Raw genomic sequence first — 21,341 nt, 5'->3', positions numbered from 1 at the left:
CCCCAGAGCAGTGCCTTGCATGTTAAAAATTGAGTGAGGATCGGCTGTTGACCTCTAGAGAGGGCTGCCTTGACCAGGGTCTGCAGCTGGCCTTGACGTTTTGCCTTGTGTCCCAGCTTCCTGAGGATGGAACGGGCCCGCTCCCAGCCGGCCACCCCCCCACGCACCCCCCACTGCCTCTGACGTGGCTGTGTCTGTCTCTTCTTTCTTCTCAGATGCATACTCTCATTCCTCAAGTGAAAACGGAGGCAAGTCTGAGTCGGTGGCCAACCTGCAGTCTCAGCCCTCCCTGAACTCCATCCACAGCTCTCCGGGCCCCAAGCGTTCCACCAACACCCTCAAGAAGTGGCTGACCAGTCCTGTGCGCCGGCTCAACAGCGGGAAGGCAGATGGAAACATCAAGAAGCAGAAGAAAGTGCGAGATGGCCGGAAGAGCTTCGACCTGGGATCTCCGAAGCCTGGGGATGAGACGACCCCTCAGGGAGACAGTGCAGATGAGGTACTTATACATGGCCCCGGAGCCTCCATCAGGAGGGGGCTTCTGGCCTACATCCTTCCTGGAGTTTTGTGAGGCATCCTTCCACAAGGACATCCTTCCACGGGGTCTGTAAAGCAGCCAGTCTCTAGTCCCCAGTAGTTTGTGTTCTTGAGCACCAGCGATCTGAGCATTCATACCAACAAGACCTTGCCAGTCTGCTGTGTGATCAATTCAGAGACTCACCAGCACCTAGAATTTCTGGTAGATAAACAACATTTTGCCAGATTTGGAGATAGGGGAACATTTTGGTCACCTAATCCCCCGCCTCTAACTAAGGACTACATTGAAACCTGCTAATTGAGAATAAGAATAAAAGAATATGGACCATCTCTCTTGGAAGGAGAAGGCTGTGCTGGGCGAGTATAACTGTTTTCAAGTATCTAGACCAGTGCCACCTATGAAAGGGAAGAGACCGCTCCAGGTTGCTCCAGTGGAGAGAATTATGTGACCAACAGGTGAAGGCTCGCAGGTTGCAGCTCAAAGAGGGATTTTAAGGGAGGTCAACCAGTGATGAAGTGAGCTGCCACGAAAGGGAATAGACAGCCATGCTGGAAGGGGTCGGGACAGATGACCTCACGTAGCAGGCGGAGAGATCCCTGTATTAGCTGAGAGGTCAGACTGGGTGACCTCTGAAGACCCATTCAAAGCTGAGATCCTGTAACTATCCTGCGGTGGATGTGGTTTAGTTGAGGGATGAGAACTGGGGTTTGTTTTGTTTTTTGTTTTTTGTTTTTTTCTGGCCAACTAACCTGTTCTAATCGTCGATGTGGCTAAGAGGTGCTTCCTGCTATGTAACCAGACTCTGTTTGTAATTTTATGCCACCTGCCATTTCTCCCTCTGAGAATGGCGGTAGAGCCTGGTGATATTCAGGTTGTGGTTTTAATAGTCCTCCAAAAGCTTAAAAAGTCAGGCTCTCTCTGACCACTCTCAGCTTTTTCTTTTCCTGACTAATTAGTGAGGGAGATGTCTCTCGTGTGTGTCCGTGTGTGTGTGTGTGTGTAGGTATGTTTTCCCCCATTTGAACCTCGGTGCCTTTGAGATAAGAATGTGCCCCCATTCCACAGAGGAGGACAGTGAGGCTGAAAAACATAAGGATGTGTTAAGGAAAGATGGAATCTTATATGTTGCTTTTTAGAAAATTCTGAGTATCTTTAACTCTATGAAACCTGGGACTGTATGACTAATGCTGCTCTTTTGTTCTAGAAGAACAAGAAAGGTTGGGGCGAAGATGAGCCAGATGAAGAGTCACACACACCCCTCCCTCCTCCCATGAAGATCTTTGACAATGACCCTACACAGGACGAGATGGTAGGGCTTCTCTACTTTCTCACTTGAAGGAACCATGTATAATACATGTGATTTTGTATTGTGTGCGGGGCGGGGGTAGTAATACTCTCTCTCTTGTTATTTCTCTGAATCGATGGAGATAGGGACCCCACCTATATGTGGTAGGTGTCCCCTCCCCTGGCCCTGGACGTCTGACTTCATTCTGGGCCGCGTAGGGGGCGTGTGCAGAAGTCCCAGAGTGGGAACCCACCTGGCGTCTCGTGCCCCTGATGAAGGGTAATGGCTTTGTCTTTGGAAGCTGCAGGCCCTGAAAGGAATGGTTTGTCTCAAAAGGAGTCTGAGGCCATTCCAGGCCATAATCACTTCTTTGCACCTGACTTCTGAACCATAGATGTTTTAGTTGATCGTTTTCCCTGGACTCAATTCCAAAATCCCTATAACGAACAGAAGCTTCCGGTCAAGCCCAAATTCTGCAAGCACCACATGAGGGATGGAGATGCCGCTAAGGGGGAGGGATTGCTGACAGAGGTGGGAAAACCTGCGTGCAGGTTGCCACGTGCCTGGCTTTGCAAAATCCCTGTGAGCCTTCACACCACCACCTGGGATCCGGTTCCAAAAGTTCTGTTTGCAGGGGCTGCAGCATTTCGTGGTCATAGGCCCGTTCTTGTTTTCATTCCTTCTGCTTTGTATTTGGATCCTGAACCCACGGACGGTAGCTGGGGTCTTCCTGGGGCCGCGCCATAGGGAAAGATCCTAGGACGGTGACAGAGATGCCCCCCTCTGTGACTCAACCATGAGAAGTGCACGGTTGCAGCCCCTCCTAAAGTGATGCTGCTGGCCCCGGCTCTTACCCGTTGGAAGGAAGAGTAGAGGGAAGCGTGGTGCGATGCCCATCCTACATTCCAGGGGCAGAAATGCCCATGCCTCACACCGAGGTCAGCATGGGAGCCACCCCACTGTGTCCCCAGACGCCTGTCCTTGTAAACTGTCCTACAAACAGTGAGAGCGTGTGCGGGGTAGGCCGCTCGAGTCACCGTATCGGCCTTCCCACGCGGCCCTCTGCACGAGGTGCCAGCTTGCATGAGATAAGGAAAGGTCACAAACCCTCCCCCTCGAATTCCCTCAAACACAGCTTGTTTGGGGGGAAACGGATGTTATGTTGTTTCTGGATAATCTTTAACTGAAAAAGTGGACTTAACCCCAGATGTTTGTGTAGCCTTTCTGTTAGCCAGAAAGAGGGCAGATGGCAACAGTGCCTTTATAGACACACACTAACCCTCCGCAGCCCTGCCCGTGTGACTGTCCATTTGTTTTCCTGAAACATTTGGTGAGCCCCAGAACTTTTAGCAAATGGAGTTGAACTTATTAGAGTAATTTTTACATTGTCTACCAGGAATTTTTAAGTCTTACCTATTGTAACGTCACACGATCACCTTGGTTCTCCATGTTCCCTTCTAATATTTGTTCTAATATTTGTATGCGTGTGTGTCTTATTTTTATAATTTTAATATGCACCTGATATGTTCAATGTTTTATTCAGCATTTTCTAAACTCTTACTAATGTTACCTTCATAACTATAATTTTAATAGCTGGGGAGTATTATCTGATATACCATAATTTGCTTGACCGGCCTGTTTTGGGATATACTGGGTTGTTTCCAGTTTTGGCGACGCCAGCTAACACTGCCACAGATCACTCTGTACATACAGCGTTGGTTCTTTTGACTTCTGTCCTTGAAATGAGTTCCCAGGGGTAGGATTACTAAATCAAAAAGTTGATAGCTTTGGATTTCCAAACAGACTTAAGCTCCTTTCCTGCATTCCCAGAAGAGAAAAAAAGACTGTTGTTATATCTAATTACATTTGACTTTTTTTTTATAACCCCATGTCAGAAACAAAGACCTAGAGCGACTCTTAAATTAGACAAGTAGCTTCCTTTTTTAAAAAAAAAAAAAAAGATTTTATTTATTTATTAGAGACACAGAGAGAGAGAGAGACAGGCAGAGGGAGAAGCAGGCTCCATGCAGGGAGCCCGACGTGGGACTCGATCCCGGGTCTCCAGGATCAGGCCCTGGGCTGCAGGCGGCGCTAAACCACTGAACCACTGGGGCTGCCCGTAACTTCCTTTTTGAAACTCTTCCCCCTAACTGACAGGACACACTTGAAGCCAGAGCACGGACAGGACATTCAGCTTTTTATCCCTGTTGTGATCTATGTCAAAGATTGAAGAAGTATGTGTCCTGGGCCCTGGGAACACAGCTGCCCTCTGCTTTGCTGTGCCCTACATGCCTGCAGGGTGAACCATTCCCCCCCCACCCCCACCACCCAATTTCTTCTCAAATAGGAAAAGGAAGATAAAAACCACCATCCCAGAAAGCCCTGGTGGCTCAGTGTTTTAGCGCCTGCCTTCAGCCCAGGGTGTGATCCTGGAGATCCAGGATCGAGTCCCGCGTTGGGCTCCCTGCATGGAGCCTGCTTCTCCCTCTTCCTGTGTCTCTGCCTCTCTCTCTCTCTCTCTCTCTCTCTCTCTCTCTCTCTATTTCTTTCATGAATAAATAAATAAAATATTAAAAAAAAAAAAAACCCCGTCCCTCCATGAGCGGGATTCCCCAAACCGTCGACCAAACAGCCACGTGGACCAGTCAGTCCCTGTTGCTGGTACAGGCTGGATGGGGGCAGCCCCTTGGCTTGAGCCTCCTTTCACTGTGAATGGGATAGTCCCTGGTGACTCCAGTGTCAGATACACAAGTCCTTGCTAAAACCACTTATTACATCCAGGTGTTCCAGTTCAGGGGCCTTGCCACAAGCAGCTGTGTTGGTGGAGGTTTGTGTGTGCACGCGCGTGCGTGTGCACACAGGTGAGTGGGCAGGGGTTTCTAGCTTCCTGGTCTTTCAGTGCTCTGCCCTGAATTTTACTTGATACACACTGAAGATCTAGACTTAAAATTTGTATTTAAATAAAGCAAAGACAATTTCTCTCCTCTGACCAGAGAGGAGAGAGGCCAGGTTTGAGGCCAGGTTTATGGACTCCTTTCGTACCCTGGAACAGCAGTGGGCAGCCCTTACCTATGGGCCTCCCAGGAACTCCGCAGACCCTGCCCTCAGCTCCTCTGGAGGCCTGCCTAGGGAGAGCCCGGTCCCATCCCCGCTTTGCCGCTGGCCAGGATTCCTGACAAGGGGTCAGGCAGGCCTGTCCCGCACCCACACCACCTCCTATCTCCCTCTGTGATCTCCTGCCTCTGAACTAAAGCTTTGCTCCCTTTGCCTGCCTTGAGCTGTGGACTTGCTGTTTTCTTCCTAATTGCTATTCCTCATTCCTTGCTAATCTGCTTTTCCTTTGCTGCTCAATGTCTTGCAGTCCTCCTCTTTGCTAGCAGCCCGGCAGACTTCCACTGAAGTACCTTCTGCTGCAGACCTTGTCAGTGCAATAGAACAATTGGTCAAAAGCAAGCTGGTAAGTGGGGGTCCTGGAGGCAGTTCTGTGTGTGTCTCACCCCCATGTGGCTCCTGGGGCCTGGCGTCGGTCTGCCATGGCCTCCTGTGTACCTATCCCCATTCCTCCTATAGGATTCTTTCTAGCTAATGATGGTTTCCAAATACCTGTGCTTCAAAGTCTTTGGCCTTTTTTTTTTTGTTTGTTTGTTTTTGTTGTTGTTGTTGTTGAATGGGCGTCTGCAATGAGTAGGTCCTTTTGGGACTGTGGCATTGATGAAAGGAAAAAAGTATCCAAGACAAGACAGCCTCTCTGTGAGCCCAGCCCGCTGGCCCACAGGGACGCAGCGGCATTTGGTCAGTGACTGGTCAGCCCTGAATCTAACTCGGCCACTGAGACCCAGAACATGGATTGGGTCTTTGAAAACACCAGGTAATTTTATTCGGGGACCCCAGACAATTTTCTAGCTTGCAAACTGGCCGAGCTTGTGACTGTCTCAGGGGCCAGTCAGACCACTGCAGAGAAGGGTTATGGGTCTGGCTGCTCGAGGGTTTTGGCGCCGTGCTGGTGAAAGAGCTCGTTTTCGGTTAGTGCTGTTCCTCTAGCCCATGTTTTCACGTTGCCGCGTATCCCCATGATGACAATTGGGAGCTTTTTCCTTGCCCTGCACCCTCATCCAGGTCGCTGGTTTAGTTTTTCCTGCGACTCTGATTAGGATAAATGCCTGTGCTCCTGCTAGACTTCTGTTGGGCAGTCCTGTCTGTAATCAGCACCATTTAAACCCTTCTCCCCTTGGCCCAGGAGTGAGAGGAAGATGCTGGATGCTGTGCAGGAAAGGCTGCCTGATAGCAATTCTGATGACAGTGACTTCCTCCCCAAATCTCCCACCTTAGAGAGCGCCCAGGAAATTTAACACAGAATTTTCTCTTTCTCCTTCTAAGTTTTCCTTCCTACGTTAGAAAGGACATCTCAGCTGATGTTTTAGTAACTGCGTCTAACTCTTGAGGGTGGTCCACTTTCCCGTCACCCCCCCCCCCCGCCTCGCTGGTGGGAGTCGAGTGCTCTCTTGGGCACCGTCCTTGGCTTTTCAAAGCTTGTCTCTCTGACCACTTCCCACTTGCTTCCCCTTTTCTCTCCACACGGACCCACACCCCCTCTTCGTTCTCCAGATACGGCTTAACAATATTGTTCCTTACAAATCATATCATCCTTTGTCTTTCCCTTCACATTTTCCCTTTCACCACCTGAGCCCTGACCTCAGGCCTGGACTATTGCAGTAGTTCCCCTGACCCGGTCTGCCTCCCTCCTGGGCCTCCGTCTCCTGGCGGGTCTTCCACAAGCACCTCTATTGCCTCCCTCCTCGGTGAAAGCGCACACGGCCTCCTCCCTCTTGCCTATGTGGTCATCTCCAGGGTGGGGGTGCCTTTGGGTACACAGTACACTTTATTGAGGTACAGGAAAACAGTTGTTGAATCTCCTCATCTCATCATTTAAAAACGATTCAGGTATATTTTATTATGTGCATAATGATAATGCAGTAACACAGAGATGTGATTTATACGTAAGTTCCATGTTTTGGCAATGCATGACCAAAATTGTGTTTACTGATAGAGGTAGATGATCAAACTTTGGAAATCACCGGCCCACGGATAAAATTCACACGTATCCAATATTCTCGTGTTTTTTAGCCAGCCTACAACGACTTATTTATTCTGGTTGATGAACTCTGCTCCGACCAAATGGTTTTCCTCACTCACTTGGCTTTCCTCCCTCCAAGTTTCTATTCATACCGCCCTACTTCTGTGGAATGCTCCCCCTCGTATTTTTGCTTATCTGAAGCATAACAATCCTTCAGGACCCCACTGGAATCTCATCTGCCCAGAAGGGCTTCCCCGACCAGTCCAGGCCAGACTTCCTCTGCAGCCCCATGGCAGTTACTGTGTAAGCCGCCCACTGCCAGGGACAGCTCTTAGAGGGTTCTGTTGGGTTATTTGTTAAAGCACCTTGATCTTTTCATTGTCTTAATCTTTGCAGCCTCCCTACCCGGCAAGATGATTGGTCATTTAGGACATTATTTTCCCCTCCTCCATGAGTATATAGGAGGCTTTTGCACACACATCAGTAGACACTTGTTTCCAAAAGGCTGTATTTTTCTATATTTTGGATTACTTTTATCCTGCTGTGACTGCTCACCTTAGCACTGCTGGGAGTCCCTGCAGGCCTCTGGTTGTGTAATCGGTGTATCTGGTGTTAAACAGGTAAGTGCCGCTATTGAGAAGTCCATGAGAGCAGGTTTCCCAGAAGAGAGGAAGTGTGGGGTGGTGGTAGAGCAGATCAGCCCTGTAATAGGCTCTCGACAAACATCTATCAGATGAGTGGTTTCTCTGTGGTACGTTCCCACAATGAGAACTTTAATTTCTTCTTCCACCAATAACTCCTTCTTGAGGACCTGCGATGAACCCAGAATTATAGAGATTTCTTTGGCCAAACAAGTAAAACCAAGCCCATACCATGGAGAGGAATGAGGGAGCGTTTGGTTTAGTTTCTCAGAATCTTCTCACCAAAATTTGATCATTTGTCCCTCCCTTTATTTTTTCCTCCTTCGCATCCCAGGACATACCCACTGTGGGATAGCAATGAAGCAACAGTAAGTGGTTGTTTCCCCAGGCGTGTTTGAGAATCCCGAGTTGCATTTTTACCTCTGAGACGTGTACTCCTCTTCATTAGCTCTGTGGCTTAGAAAAAGGAAGACCTAGAACCTACGAAAGTCCCAGAGTTTTTGACTAACGTACCACAGTGTGACAGCTGCCAAAATAGCCACTGTGATCATAGGCCAAGTCAATGAAAGTACAATGTACAGTCAAGGAGAATAATAGCCCCATTGTCCTCAAAGGTCTTCAGCCCATACCTGCCATGAGCAGTGTGTGAGTCATGCATCAGGTTCTGAATGCAGCATTCTGCAGTGGTCTTGAACTCTGTGGAAGGGCCCCAGAGGAGGTGTAAACGGTACCATGTGGTCCCTATCATTTGAAGGAAAGTTAAAGATACTGCGTTAAATATGGGGAGAAGTTAGGAGAGAGAAGGCTCAGGAGAGCCGTTCCAGATTAATTGAGGACTGCCATGGGAAAGAAGGGTTCGTCTCACTCTTTGCTGCTCCGGAGGGTGGGACCTAGACCAGGGGGTTGGAGTTATCTTAGTTCGGTATAAGATGAGCTAATAAGTTTCTTTCCAATTTTCAGAGTCTGGAAATTTCATAGGAGCATCTAGCACACTTGGATTTTTGTATCTAGGGCTTGGATTCTTTCTTTTTTGGTTGCTCCAGAGATAGCACCAAATTCTGCTCCACCCAAAAGCCTTGAGACCCTTTGTGTCTCGGAGTCCCAGAGCCGCCCTTGGTGCTTGATGGCCACGTGGTCATGACTGCACCAAGGCTTCTGCCCCAGGGTTGCTGGTAGGAAACAAGGGTAGGGGTTCTCCAGCTCACCTACAGTACAGACAAACCCTTGAAGCTCCCCCAGAACTCCTTTGGCAAGTCCCTCTGGACATCAGAGGACACTTCTGAGTTTTCATCTACCAGACTTGGTCTTTAATCACTGCTTTTATTTACCAAGAGAAGGTGCCCACCCACCTCCCCACAAATAGATCTCACACGTGTTTTCCACATTTTGTGTTAAGATATTGTCTCTAACTCCAAGCCCGGAGTAAGAACTCTTCCTGCTTTCCCTGTATCGTTTTCCTTTTTATTTATTTAAGTAAACTCTACAACATGGGGCTCAAACCGATGACCCCCAAGATCAAGAGTCAAGTGCTCTACTGAGCCAGCCAGGTGCTTCCCCCTGTGTGATTTTTAATAAACCTTCTCCTAGACCTGAGGATGGGTGGTGGCAGTGGTGGGGGTGTAAGGAATCAGACCTGGATTGTAATTCTGCCTCTGCTCCTTATTGTGTAGCCACAGGCAAGGTACCTAGTCTCCTTGGGCCTCTCTTTTTCTCCTTTATCAGCAGTGATGATTCCTTCCACCAGAATCTTATCTCAAAAGAGATACCATGATGATTGAGTAGGTGTGAATGTGCTTTGTACGATGATAAGCAAGCATCCTACAAATGTTAGCTCTTAGCCACCTCGTCTGTGTTGTGAATGTCAGAAGGGAGCAGTGCCGTCCCTTTCTTCTATTACCACGTCCTGGGCCATGAGAACACAGTATTTGTCAGCCAATAGATTAGTGGTTGGGTGAACAGGGCAGGGTAATAGCTCAACAACCTATATGATTTGGTTTTATTCCTCAAGTTTGAGGAACAATAACTTCCGGGCCATGTGAAAAATCTCATGTGTTTCTAAACAGCCACAGCATTTCACAGCCGGCCTGATGTGAAAGATGAAGCCTCTAGAAAGAACACTTCCTCTCAGAGCCCTTGTCCTCATGTAGGATGTCACAGTAGTTCACTGGGCTTCAGATGGTACCAATGGCCCCTTGACTGATAATCCTTTGCCTTTGGGGTAGGGGCTGGCCGGGATTGAGGTCTTGTTCAGTCTACCTGGTAGCCTGGCATCCTAAAATGTGTCTACCTGCTTCCTGCCCTCTGGTTCTCCTGCTTTGATAGCATTCACCTCCCTGGGCCAGCCCTGTGGGGCACCAAACATGGCTAGGGCCAAGCTGCAGCTGTGTGTATGTATGCTTTGCCCTCCTCGAGGTGAGTCGGCCTGCTTCATCAGTGACAAGGGAAGAGGGAAGGAAAGAGACCAGAGGGAAGAAAATAATGACTGCATCACACCCATGGTGGAGGTGTGTGTTTTGTGGCACTGGGTGCCTCTGGCCTCCCTCTATGGAAAAGGTTCCTGAGCTTGTTGAAAGTTTCGATTCTCAAAAAAAAAAAAAAAAAAAAAAAAATTTAAGAGAAAGTCACAAACCTGAAATGTATTTGCTTAAACATGGCATTTCCTTCTATACAGTTCTCTTCCCCACCCACACCTTTTATTTGCCTGGAAATAAGTACAATCTAATTTTGTCCAGAGAATAGTATATACATTTTTAAAACAGGGTTGGGCAGCTAAGAGGTTGGTGTGGTGTGTGATGCTGGAGCAGCACCCTTACCTGTTGTTTTATCAGATGACTTTTGCCCTCTCCCCAAGAGCCCCATGGTACATTCCGTAGATTCTTGGACTTCTACTATGTGCCAGCTCTGATCCAGCACGGAACCTTCCTTAATGAGGCTCAGCCTAGAGTCAGTGCTCAAAATGCTCTCCTGTCTGGACTGTTGCAACATCTCCTTCCTCAGATGTGTAGTCTGACATCTCTCTACATGACTACCGGATGTATTTTCTTTTCTTTTTTTAAAAAAAAAATTTAATAGTTCTTTTTTCATTATTAATAAAAGCAATATATGCTCATTCAGGAAAAAATGGAATAATGACAAGGTTATAAACACAAATTGTATCACTGGTAATACAATCCTCTAGACATATTCAGTGCTAAAATATTGATCTGTTTTCTCCTAGACCCTCCTAAAAATAATGTGATAAATTAGAGAGAATAGAAAAGTCCTTTTTTCCTTTACCATCATGTCAGAGACCTTTTCCCAAGTCATGGAAAACCCTAAGGAACGTTAAGACTGATCTTCCTAAAACTTCAATCCAATCATGTTACCTTTCCTCATTGGTGTCAGAAAGTAAAGTCTACTTGTTAACGCTCTGCACAAGGCTCCCTGTGGTGTGTCCCTGCATACTTGAGGGCTGTCTTACTCTTCCCCCCTCTTCCTTCCCCAGCGCTCACTCACCCCAACGCACATAACACACAGGCACTTGCCAGCACCCCCCACCCCTCTCCACTCCCACACTCTCTATTCCACCTGTATCAGCTGCTTTCAGCTTTCCACGCTACCCTCACTTGGTAGGTTCAAGCTTGACCTCCTACTCAGGGTGCTGCTCCTGCCTGGAATGCTCTCCCACCACTGTATCCAGTAAAATCCCTATTTCTCAATACTCTGTTCAGGCATTGCCTCTTGCTTTCCCTCCCCTCTCCACCCTCCCCCCCCCCCCACCTCACTGCCCAAGACAGCAGCCTACTCCCATTTTCATCCTCCTAGGTATATCTTTGGTCTGAACAGCACACGTGATAATTTAGGTTATGCAAAGCAGGAAGCCAAATCATGTTCATCTTCATTTCTGCAGTGCTCGGCGAATATTTAGCACGTAGTAGACGCTCAATGACTGTTTGCTGGGGTGCAAACAGATGATCAGTCGCAGTACTGTGTAACGAATGCTGTGCGGGGGTGTGTAAAGGGCGCCTATAGGAGTCCCAAGGAAGAGCAGTTTAGGAGTGTATGATCCACAGTCCAGCAGGCTGGAAATGTGCTCATTTTTAATGTGGGGGCAACCTTCCTCTATACTTAATCTACCGCTTTGAATCCTATTTGCATTTCTGTTCCCTGGCCTTGGACCAACTAGAGCAACTATTGCTGCCCTCTCCTTGTGTACCTTCTCCTTTGGCTGCTGAGACCAGCTCAGTCTAGAGTCAGTGCTCAAAATGCTCTCCTGTCTGGACTGTTGCAACATCTCCTTCCTCAGATGTGCAGTCTGACATCTCTCTACATGACTACTGGATGTGGCCTGAGCCCAGAGCAAGACAGGAGTCCTCCCTGTGGCTCCACAGCCCATGGCTCATCAACCAGCCATGCTGCCTGCTTCCCACCAGGAGCAGCACAGACAGTGGCAGGTCACCTCCAGTTGCCCATGGCTAGGCCCCAGGATCCCCACTCCAGCTCTGGTAGCCAGGTCCTCAGAGGGGATTTATTGCATTTGAGTTATAAGCATTGAAAGCCAACACCATCATGAAGCAGATTACCCAGACTACCCAGCTTAGCCAGACCCTTTCTTTCTCTCTTCCTCTCACTGCCTCTGCCCTGCTTACCCCGTCACAGAGACTCTTTCCCCAGACATAATTTGGGCTTCTTTGCTCATAGAATAGGCCAGGCAGGAGAATATGGAGCATATTTCCTTGTGTGACACTTCAGACTCCTCAGATACCCTTCATTCTACAAGGTTGAAGATGGACCATGCCAAGCTGGATGTTCCACAGGAGAGCCTTGTAGGCAGAGGTGTAAGCCTGTTTGCCCCGGCCTTCCAGTAAGCATCCTGCCAGCCAACAGGCTGCAGAACAAAGACTGTAATGGGACAATGGGACAAGGAGGAGGGGAAGTAAAAGGCCTGTAATCAGATCAATCACCAGCCGAGTCCATCTGCCTGGGAGCCTGTCTCTGGCGATGGCACCAGGGAACGGGTCACATGTCTTGAAAAGCCTGCCTGTCCACTGGCTTGTCAGACCCCAGCACCAGACACTCTCATTTCCTTAATAACTGGTTACAGATCCTGAATCTATAAATTTAGCTAAACTCTTCTTGACCTTTCTGTATTTTTAGCCTATGCTGCTTCTCAGGATAACAACTTCCACGGTGGATTACTTGTCCTGACTTCATGTCAAGTTAAAAGAAATTCTGTCAAAGTTGAAGACACTATCTTCTTAATTCTAGTTTCTGGTGTTGGTAACAAGTCATGCTTGGCCCTCAGTACATTTTGTTGATTTGGGGGGTTGGTGGGGGGGAAGGAAGTTGACCTCTCTTCTCAGCTTTAAATTTTTCAGCTTTACTTGAGTTTTTTTTTTTTAAGATATATTCATTTATTTTAGAGCGCAAAAGGGAAAGGGGGGAGGGGCAGAGAGAGAGACTCTCAAGCAGACTCCCCCACTGAGCGTGGAGCCCAACGTGGGACGTGATCTCAAGACCCCGAGATCATGACCCAAGCCAAAAATCAAGAATCGAACACTTAACCAAGACACCCAGGCGCCCGTCTGCTTTAGGTCTTAATATCTACCACCTGTTCTCATGTAATGAATGACCCATTGGGCACCTCATTTGCTTTTTGTTTCATTCCCCTGGACGTTTCCTGCTTTTGTTCGTCCTGTCTTGAACTATAGCAGCTATGAGAATTTAGACAGATACTCCCAGTGCAGGTTAACACCACGCTGAATGAAGCCTTTTGTTTCTCCCGCCTTTTTGGAGACTTTTTAATCTTTATGACTTTTACCCTTAGGGCTGATGTTTTCAAAGACTTCCAAAGTGAAGCCTTTCCTTTGAGCTGCAGAGACTGTTGTAAAGAGGCCTCTTGTGTGGGTAGTTTGGATTAGACTCCCATGTTTGTCTTAGAATTGCTCACCTTGACCTTGATCTCCAGGCTTACTGTTTATCCACATCGCTTCTGCCAAGTTCCATAATGAAATGCTAAGTATCACTGTGTGATCTTACTTTGTGGACACCTGTAAAAATGCTAAGATTGGCCTCATTTTCGGGTATCCTTCTTGTTAAAAGCTCTGAGGCAGGGGGGAGCTCATCATTGTAGGATATTTTTAATTTGCCAACGGATTATACATTTATTGTCTCTGTCTGTTCCTTAGAAATCTGTAGGAAGGAGAGATCTCATTTGAAAACTGAAAACAAAACAAAACCCTGAAGCACGCAGGGAATAATTGCAGCTGTCTCACTTAAGATCATCCAGTGACTAACAGATCTGGGGTTAGAATCCTTTGCCTTTAACTCTTTCTAGAGTCTTGTATCTTTACTTTTACCTTGTTTCTTAATCCTGCAGCACCTTAATTAAAAGAAATTAAAGAGATTCATGATTGAAAGAAAACCCTTGGTAAATAACCTTAGCAAAGATATTTTTGGGAAAGGCTGAATCTGCTGACCTCTTCCTGTCTACGTGTCATCAGCCTCTTGGGGAAAAAATTGTAGCCAATTTAACAAACGTGAGTTTACCCAACTAGCTCTCCTGTCACTACCCTCCCCTTATCAGTTGGGATTTGATGGCCCCACGACTGATTTTCTTTTCTGCTTCATTAGTGTAGAATTGCAATGATTAGCTTAGCCTCTGCAGCCCTTACCCAGAGATAAGTCACTTTGATGATTTTCATTATGTTGGGAAATTGGCAGCACACGACGCCAAGTTCATCCTGATTGCCGGAGAAGGCGGCCGCTCTGGGCAGTCTGTTGCAGGGAGAGAGGAATACCCGGCCTCCTGGCACTTCACTGATGTCCAGTGAGAACAGCCTTGGCAGCTGGTCTACCAAGCTGGCTGCTGCTAGATTGGAGGGGACACAAGGGCCTCCAGATGATTTTTCAATATACACTTCCCTGAGGCTATTTTTCTTCTCTTTTCAGACTCTAGAAGGAGGTTCATACCGGGGAAGCTTGAAAGACCCTGTAGGCTGCCTGAATGAGGGGATGACCCCACCCACACCTCCTAGAAACTTGGAAGAAGAACAGAAAGCCAAGGCCCTGAGAGGCCGGATGTAAGTGACTTTTCCCAGATTCTACCCTAGTGCGCATGTGTGTGCTGGACAGTGGGCTAAGGTTGGAGGAAGTTTGGGCAGAGGGGTTCCCCTCACTGTATTTCCACTGATACCATTCATTCTAAGTAAAGGTGACCTACATCTGTACAGGGTAACATTGGGATAAACAAAGCACTGCAGTGGCACTGACTTTAAGAATTTTAGGCTGAAGCATCGTCAGGGAGATAGCAGCTGTTACAGATAAAGTGTGCGTATCACCAAGGGCTGTGAGAAACTTAAAGCATTCTGATAAAAGGAAAACAACAAAATGCAGGGAACTATGGGACTTTTCCTATGGTCCCATATTAGAGAATCCGCGGTAGAAAGTCTGGTAGAGTTTCACCTGAGGATCCATTTCTCAAAACGTGGAGAAGCCCTAGATAGGAAAAGCATCTGTTGTGCCAGCTGGCCAGGGCCTAGCTCTGTTCCTCTAACGGTTTCATTTAGTACCCATTTATGGGCTTTGCTCCAAGAGAACCTCTTCACTTTTTTAAATATAGTTGGGGATAAATACAATTCACATTGCAGTCCATGTCACGAAAGCCCGTATTTTATGCAAGGGTTGAGTTATCCACTCTGATGTCGAGTCTGTCTTCTGTCATTTGAGATGATTAAGAAGATATCAGATACCAGCAAGGCAAAACCACAATTCCTCCAAAACTTCAGTTTTCTTATCTTGAATTTGACTCCATGTTGGGAGCAGAGCTTGATGAGTCTTGGACGTGGCCTGGTGTGTGAGAGATCGTAAAGCCCAGAGAACTGGTCCCTTTGCTAATTAGTCCGTCCTTCTCCCTCAGACTCATTCCTTTAGCCTGGTCACAGACATGAGGATTAGCAAAACTGAGTGAGGCCAGGTCCTTCTGTTGCCTGGAAGCAGGCAAAGTGACCATTAATGACTTTCTTTCCTAGGAAACAAAAGTAGAAACGTCATAGCCAGGGCCTGGCCTCAGAGCAGGGCTGTCACCTCATGGTGGAGCTGGGCAAGTGTCTCTTCAGTTCCAAATTTACCCTCCAACTTTATGGGTACTCGGAGGAACCCCAAAAATGGAATAGAGGTGGAAAAATACCATCCCTACAAGGAAATTTTCTAGGACTTGTACAAAGCTGGTTCTCTTTAGCTTCTCAGGGTTGTTTTTACATAAATGCAGAGTTGGAGCCGATGTTCCAGTCCTCTGCCAAGCCAAAGTAAAACTCAGATCACAGAGGAGACCTTCACGGTAGCAGATCACAGAGGAGACCTTCACGGTAGCAGGTGGTCCTTGGCAAAGCCGGTCACTACTCTTGTCACTTTGGTTGAACGGGCCCATAAGCAGTCATGTAAGCCATTGTCCTGCTTCCAGATGGGATATTGTCTGATTTTGCTTCAACAGGCAAAATTTTGTGGTCTCTTTTACTCTCTTTACCCATTTCTTCTCCCTCTTATTACTCTCTTGCCTGACTCACAGCTCTCCACATCCTGAGCTATCCTGAAAATCCAGCGATTACAATGTCTCATCACTCTTGCTGTAACTTATGGCCGTGATGAAAGAGAGGATGTGTACATGTCTGATTGTGGACTCTGTGTGAGGCTAGAGGCCAGGGAGTGGGAGTGGTGGTTGGGGGGTCGGGGGTGGGGAGGGCAAGACACAGAGAATGGAGACTCCGGTCCAAGCCTCAAAGGGTTAAATGGGAGCTCCGTGGAGAAAAGATGAAAACAAATAGTTATTTGTCTAGGAAGGGAAAAAAGCTGAGAATGGACTTGATTGTCTTCAAGTTTAGCCACTCATTCATTGAACAATAGGTGTTGGACACCTGTCATGCACCAAAGTATGGGATGTTTCTGTAAGGCAATAACAACAAAAGAAAAGTCCTTGTTCTCATGGCAAGTGTACACTATATAAAGGGAGAAATTATATAATAAACAAAATAAAAATAAATTATTTAACATGTTAGAAGATGGAAAAAGAAAAAATAATAAGGGAGATTTGGAGTATGGTTGAGGCCATTTGCAGTTTTCAATGGTTCTGACATTTGCACAAAGACTAGAAGGGGGTAGGGAATTAGCCATTAGTCATGGAGGGAAAGTGCTCTTGGCTGAGGGAACAGCCAGTGCAAAACTTCTGAAGGATTTTCTGTACAAGATCCCAGCCATTCCCCACCATCGTGTTAACACAGAAATTAGAAATAGGTCTGACCTGTAGTTGGAAGAAATTTAGTTGGACCAAAGAATAACATTTACATTGTAAATAACTTTGACTAATGAAGACTTAAACATTTTTTTAAATGCTTTATTATCAGTTCAGTTTATTTGGCAATTAATCATGTACTGTCTTGTGCTGCATGTAACTTAAATCTTTTATGGACCTTTTCAAAATGTCTATTAATGTGTCATTATCTCCCCAAGTATTTCATTGGGGCTCCAAGGGAAGTGGTGCCAGGCCCACCAGCAGCACCTAGTCTAATCACTCCCCTTCCCCAAAGGCTGGAAAGCCCAAGACAGCCCTCACTCTGTCAGCAGATAGCATAGGATAAAAATATCACCTGGAGACAGAGAGCTGGACTTCATCTCCAGAGGGCCCTCCCAGCCCCAAATTCCCATTCCCACTTTCCTGTGGGGTTTTACCACTTTCTTCTAAGCAGTAGCACGGGCCATGCTAAAGATATATTTAAATGCTTTTATTTGGCCTTGCCAGTTCCTTCCTGTGGCCTATAACACATGATTGTGGATTGTGCATATTAGAGGGAGGAAACTGGTTGGAAGCACTGGCCATGCCGATAAAGAAGCGTGTGTTCCTTTTCTTTCTCCCCATCACCCTGAGGCCCAGACCCGGGGATCTGTTGGTTCTCTGCGCTATGTAGATCAGGAATTTCAGATGAATTGCTTCCTGGGTTCAGAACAGTCACAATGTTTATGCTGGGGTCCCCTTTGGGCATCCCAGTGCTTGTACCCCTTCTGCCACTTGGGCCCAAAACGCATTTGGGTGGCTCCAGGCAAAACTCTCTTCGCACTTAGCTAGTCCGAGTCAGACTCCAGGAAAGCCGCACAGCACCCAGCCTGCCCCGGTGCACCACCCTGAGTGTTTTCTGTCCAGATCTTTACTCTTTGGACAGAAAGAAAGAGAAGTGCTTGGGTGTGGAGTCTCAGGGACTCCATGGAGCTGGTCTGAGTAGCTTGCCAGGCAGCGGGCAACAGTGAAAGAGCAGAGTCTTTGGGCTGTGGTGGAATAGGTTCAGATCCCAACTCTGCTGGGGGCTTTGTCATCCTGGGCAACGTGGCCTCAGTATTCTCCTCTATATAAAGCAGGGCTTACACTACCCACATGATCGAAGCATGAGAAACCCCAGATGAAGCACTGGCACGGAGCAAATACTCTGAGAAGAGGAAATCATGAACAAGAAAGAAACCAAGAAAGCAAGGGTCCTTGTAGTGGTTAAACCCCACGTCTGCTGGGCAGAAGGGGAGGCTGCTGCATTGAAGGTTGTGATTATGTGGTGCCTGCAGTCAGACCTCCTGTCCCTGACTGGGGGGGTTGCAGGCCAGGTACCAGGGCCACCTGTCTGAATAATGGCAGCTTCTGTATCTCAGAAACCTCACTTGATGTTGGTGTCTCTAAAGCCTCAAAGGTTGGTTATCAAGCAAATGTCCTCCTCCTCTTGATAAGCACAGAATGGAGTTGAAATGAAGGAAGAGAAGTCTCGTGGTGAGCCCTTGGCCTCAAAGCATTCATAAGTCACTTTTGTCAAAGTGCCTGTGACTCCTCCTGCCTCGTATCGATACGGCTGTTCAGTTATAGATGAGGGAGGAAGGATCATTAAGAACAGAAAGAAAAAGACTGAATGGTGAGCATCGTGGTCACCCCCCGCCCCCACCGCCGGCTGCTGTGTGCCACCTGGGAAACCGCCTGTAGGCGTGGGGCCCTCTCACAGAGAGAACCCCAGAAAGCGCCTTCCTGCAGGGTTCCGGATATGGGGTTTGGGCTTATCTTGTCTCAAAGGTGCCAAAGTAACGTTCCTGTCAACCTAAGTGTGAAGATGTCTTGCTTCACAAAGAAGAGGACCCCTCATTGTTCTTATTCTCCTGCCCAGGTTTGTCCTGAATGAGCTGGTGCAGACAGAAAAAGACTACGTCAAGGATCTGGGGATTGTGGTGGAGGTGAGTATGTGGCACAAGGTGGGTCTGCGGTCACCCAGCCAGGGGCAGGTTGGACCCTACCTGAGCCAAGGTGTTTTTAACTTGAGAGTTACATGTATTTTGCTCTCTCTGGGTATTTGCAGAAATGAAACTAAAGATTAAGGAGAGGGTTATGGCTACCAAGAGGATAGACAAAGAAAAATCCACCCATAAGACAAGACTGACAAATCCACAGTTAAGAGTCAACTTGGTAGTAAATAAAATCGTGCTCTTGGGACGCCTGGGTGGCTCAGCTTGAGCATCTGCCTTCAGCCCAGGGGATGATCCCAGAGTCCTCGAATTGAGTCCCACGTTGGGCTCCCTGCATGGAGCCTGCTTCTCCCTCTGCCTGTGTCTCTGCCTCTCTCTTTGTGTCTCTCATGAATAAATAAATAAAATCTTAAAAAAAAAAAACATGCTCCCTCTCCTTGAGGGTTTACCTTAGGGGCATTTAGATGGTTGGATGAAAAAGACTTTCTCTTTAGGGGGCTGGGGAGACCAAGAAAGAGACCTAGAACTTCATCAGAGCTGCGTGTGTCCCCCCGCATGGGGTAAAGTCCTGGCCGAGCCCTGAGAAAGCACAGAGGAGCTGGCCCTCGGCCCCCTGAGGGGTGGGCCCGCCCATGGGGCTGCCCTATGGGGCTGGCAGGATAGCTTTCTTGTGAAGATGTCCCACTGACCGCTGCCTCTGCTCTGTAGGGCTTCATGAAGAGAATAGAAGAAAAGGGTGTCCCCGAGGACATGCGAGGGAAGGATAAAATCGTGTTTGGAAATATCCACCAGATTTACGACTGGCACAAGGAGTAAGTGCTCCGCGGTTCTGAGAACCCCGGGACCCTCCGTCCTCCCCTACACCTGACCTTCGGGGTCGGGTCGGGTCGGGTCGGGGGAGAGGCTGGCCTCACTGATCTTCTCGCGGAGCAATACTACAGTTCTGAAGGATGTGGCTTCCCCCCCCCTTACACCCCCTTCCTCCTTTTAGCTTTTTCCTGGCTGAACTGGAAAAATGTATCCAGGAGCAGGACAGACTGGCCCAGCTCTTCATTAAACACGTGAGTGCACCCGCAGCTCTGGGCCCGGCCGCCGGGCTCTGGGACCGGCCTTTGTCCTCCCTGGGCCTAGGCGGCTCGTGGTGGAGCGGCTGCCCCCGGTCACGCGCTGATCCCGGGGCCCTGGGGTCGAGCCCCACATCGGGCTGCCCGGCGCGGAGGCGCAGAGCCTCCTACTCCGTCTGTCTGCCGTCCCAGCTGGGCGCTCGCGCTCCCCCCTTCCCCCTCTCCCCCCACCTGCCTTCCTCCCCGCCGGCCTGAGCACCTACCCTCTGCCTCGGCAGGAGCGCAAGCTGCACGTCTACGTGTGGTACTGCCAGAACAAGCCGCGCTCCGAGTACATCGTGGCCGAGTACGACGCCTACTTCGACGTAAGCGCCGGGCCGGGCCAGGGTTGGGGAGGAAGGGTGGGCAGGTGCCCCCATGGCTCTGGGACCTTCAGGCCGGGGCTGCCTCGGCGGGGCCAGGGCCGGGCTCGGAGGCCCAGGCGGCCAGGTGGCCCACTGGCGGAGGCCCGTCGGCAGAAGGACCGTGACCCACTCTCCAGGGCTCTGTCCCCCGAGACTGCTCCAAGGCACCTGTAGGTCTCCGCTCCCCTCCCCAGGGCTTCTCTCAGGCTCCTTCCAGGAAGGTGCTCGCTTTGCTCGAGGAGAGGCCAGGCCGCCCCCTGGCAGAGCCCTGGGCCGACCGTGGGCAGATCTGTGTTGAGGGCCCAGCCCGTTGGGCCCGGGCCCTGGGAGAGGCCCCTCTGACGCGGCCCTGGAGCACCAGAGACCACAGACACCCCTTCCCCTTCCACCTCGTCCCCAGGGCTGGGGCGAGGACACAGGCGGGAGGTACGTGCGGTGCAGAAGGTGGCCGCGAGGTGTGCTGTGTGTTGTCCGAAACACACGAGTGGCTGTGTGGGCAGCTCTGCCCCTCACGTTGTTTGAGGATTCTAGAACTTTATGGCAAACGGGAAGGTGTGTCCTTCTCACCTTGAACCCTAATGCCCAGGACTCCAGTTCTTTGGCTCCTTTTTCCTCTAACGTCGCTCCCTTGTGTTCCAGGAGGTGAAACAGGAGATAAATCAAAGGCTGACCCTTAGCGACTTCCTTATCAAGCCCATTCAGAGAATCACAAAATATCAGTTGCTCCTCAAGGTAAGAGAGCAGCAAGCCTGAGGCAGGGCTGGAGAAGGCTCTTCCTGGGCTCTGAGTTGGCGAGCAGGTCGGCGCGAGGCTCTGTCCCCACCACACTTTCCCCATGAACTAGGCCAGGGGCGCGGGGTGCCGCCTGCGGGCTCTTATCTTGCCTGTCCTCTACTTGGGTCAGCTCTGCCTCCAAACAAATTGCACGCGTGTCATTCCTGTCTTCAAGGTTGACGGTTAGTTCACTTTCTTTCTTTCAAGTCGCTTTCTTCCTTTGTCACCATCACTCACTTGGGATCTTTAAAAGATAAAAAATAGGAAGAACATAAAATCAGAGCGACCACAAGGAGAAAAAAAAGCAAAGGCAAGGCCCT

The 21,341-nt window shown here is 48.8% G+C and overlaps 1 protein-coding gene across 17 annotated transcripts in view; it reads left to right on the top strand.

Annotated features, from left to right (window-relative positions):
• Nucleotides 1-21,341, top strand: part of KALRN (kalirin RhoGEF kinase) — a 656,901-nt gene that overhangs the window by 579,704 nt on the left and 55,856 nt on the right. For 11 of the 17 annotated variants that reach the window (XM_055315808.1, XM_055315809.1, XM_055315792.1 and 8 more), the window contains 9 exons: nt 216-499; nt 1,743-1,847; nt 5,185-5,280; nt 14,469-14,599; nt 18,704-18,770; nt 19,488-19,591; nt 19,771-19,840; nt 20,122-20,208; nt 20,887-20,979. In XM_055315808.1, the coding sequence (XP_055171783.1) occupies nt 216-499; nt 1,743-1,847; nt 5,185-5,280; nt 14,469-14,599; nt 18,704-18,770; nt 19,488-19,591; nt 19,771-19,840; nt 20,122-20,208; nt 20,887-20,979 (1,037 nt within the window). The remainder of the gene's footprint in view (nt 1-215; nt 500-1,742; nt 1,848-5,184; nt 5,281-14,468; nt 14,600-18,703; nt 18,771-19,487; nt 19,592-19,770; nt 19,841-20,121; nt 20,209-20,886; nt 20,980-21,341) is intronic. The other 6 variants (XM_055315793.1, XM_055315810.1, XM_055315814.1 and 3 more) reach the window with 3 other exon arrangements.

The sequence above is a fragment of the Nyctereutes procyonoides genome, unplaced genomic scaffold (assembly GCF_905146905.1).
Source record: "Nyctereutes procyonoides isolate TBG_1078 unplaced genomic scaffold, NYPRO_anot_genome, whole genome shotgun sequence".
Taxonomy (NCBI): domain Eukaryota; kingdom Metazoa; phylum Chordata; class Mammalia; order Carnivora; family Canidae; genus Nyctereutes; species Nyctereutes procyonoides.
Note: the sequence above shows the minus strand (reverse complement) of the source record. Positions and strands in the feature narration are given on the sequence as shown.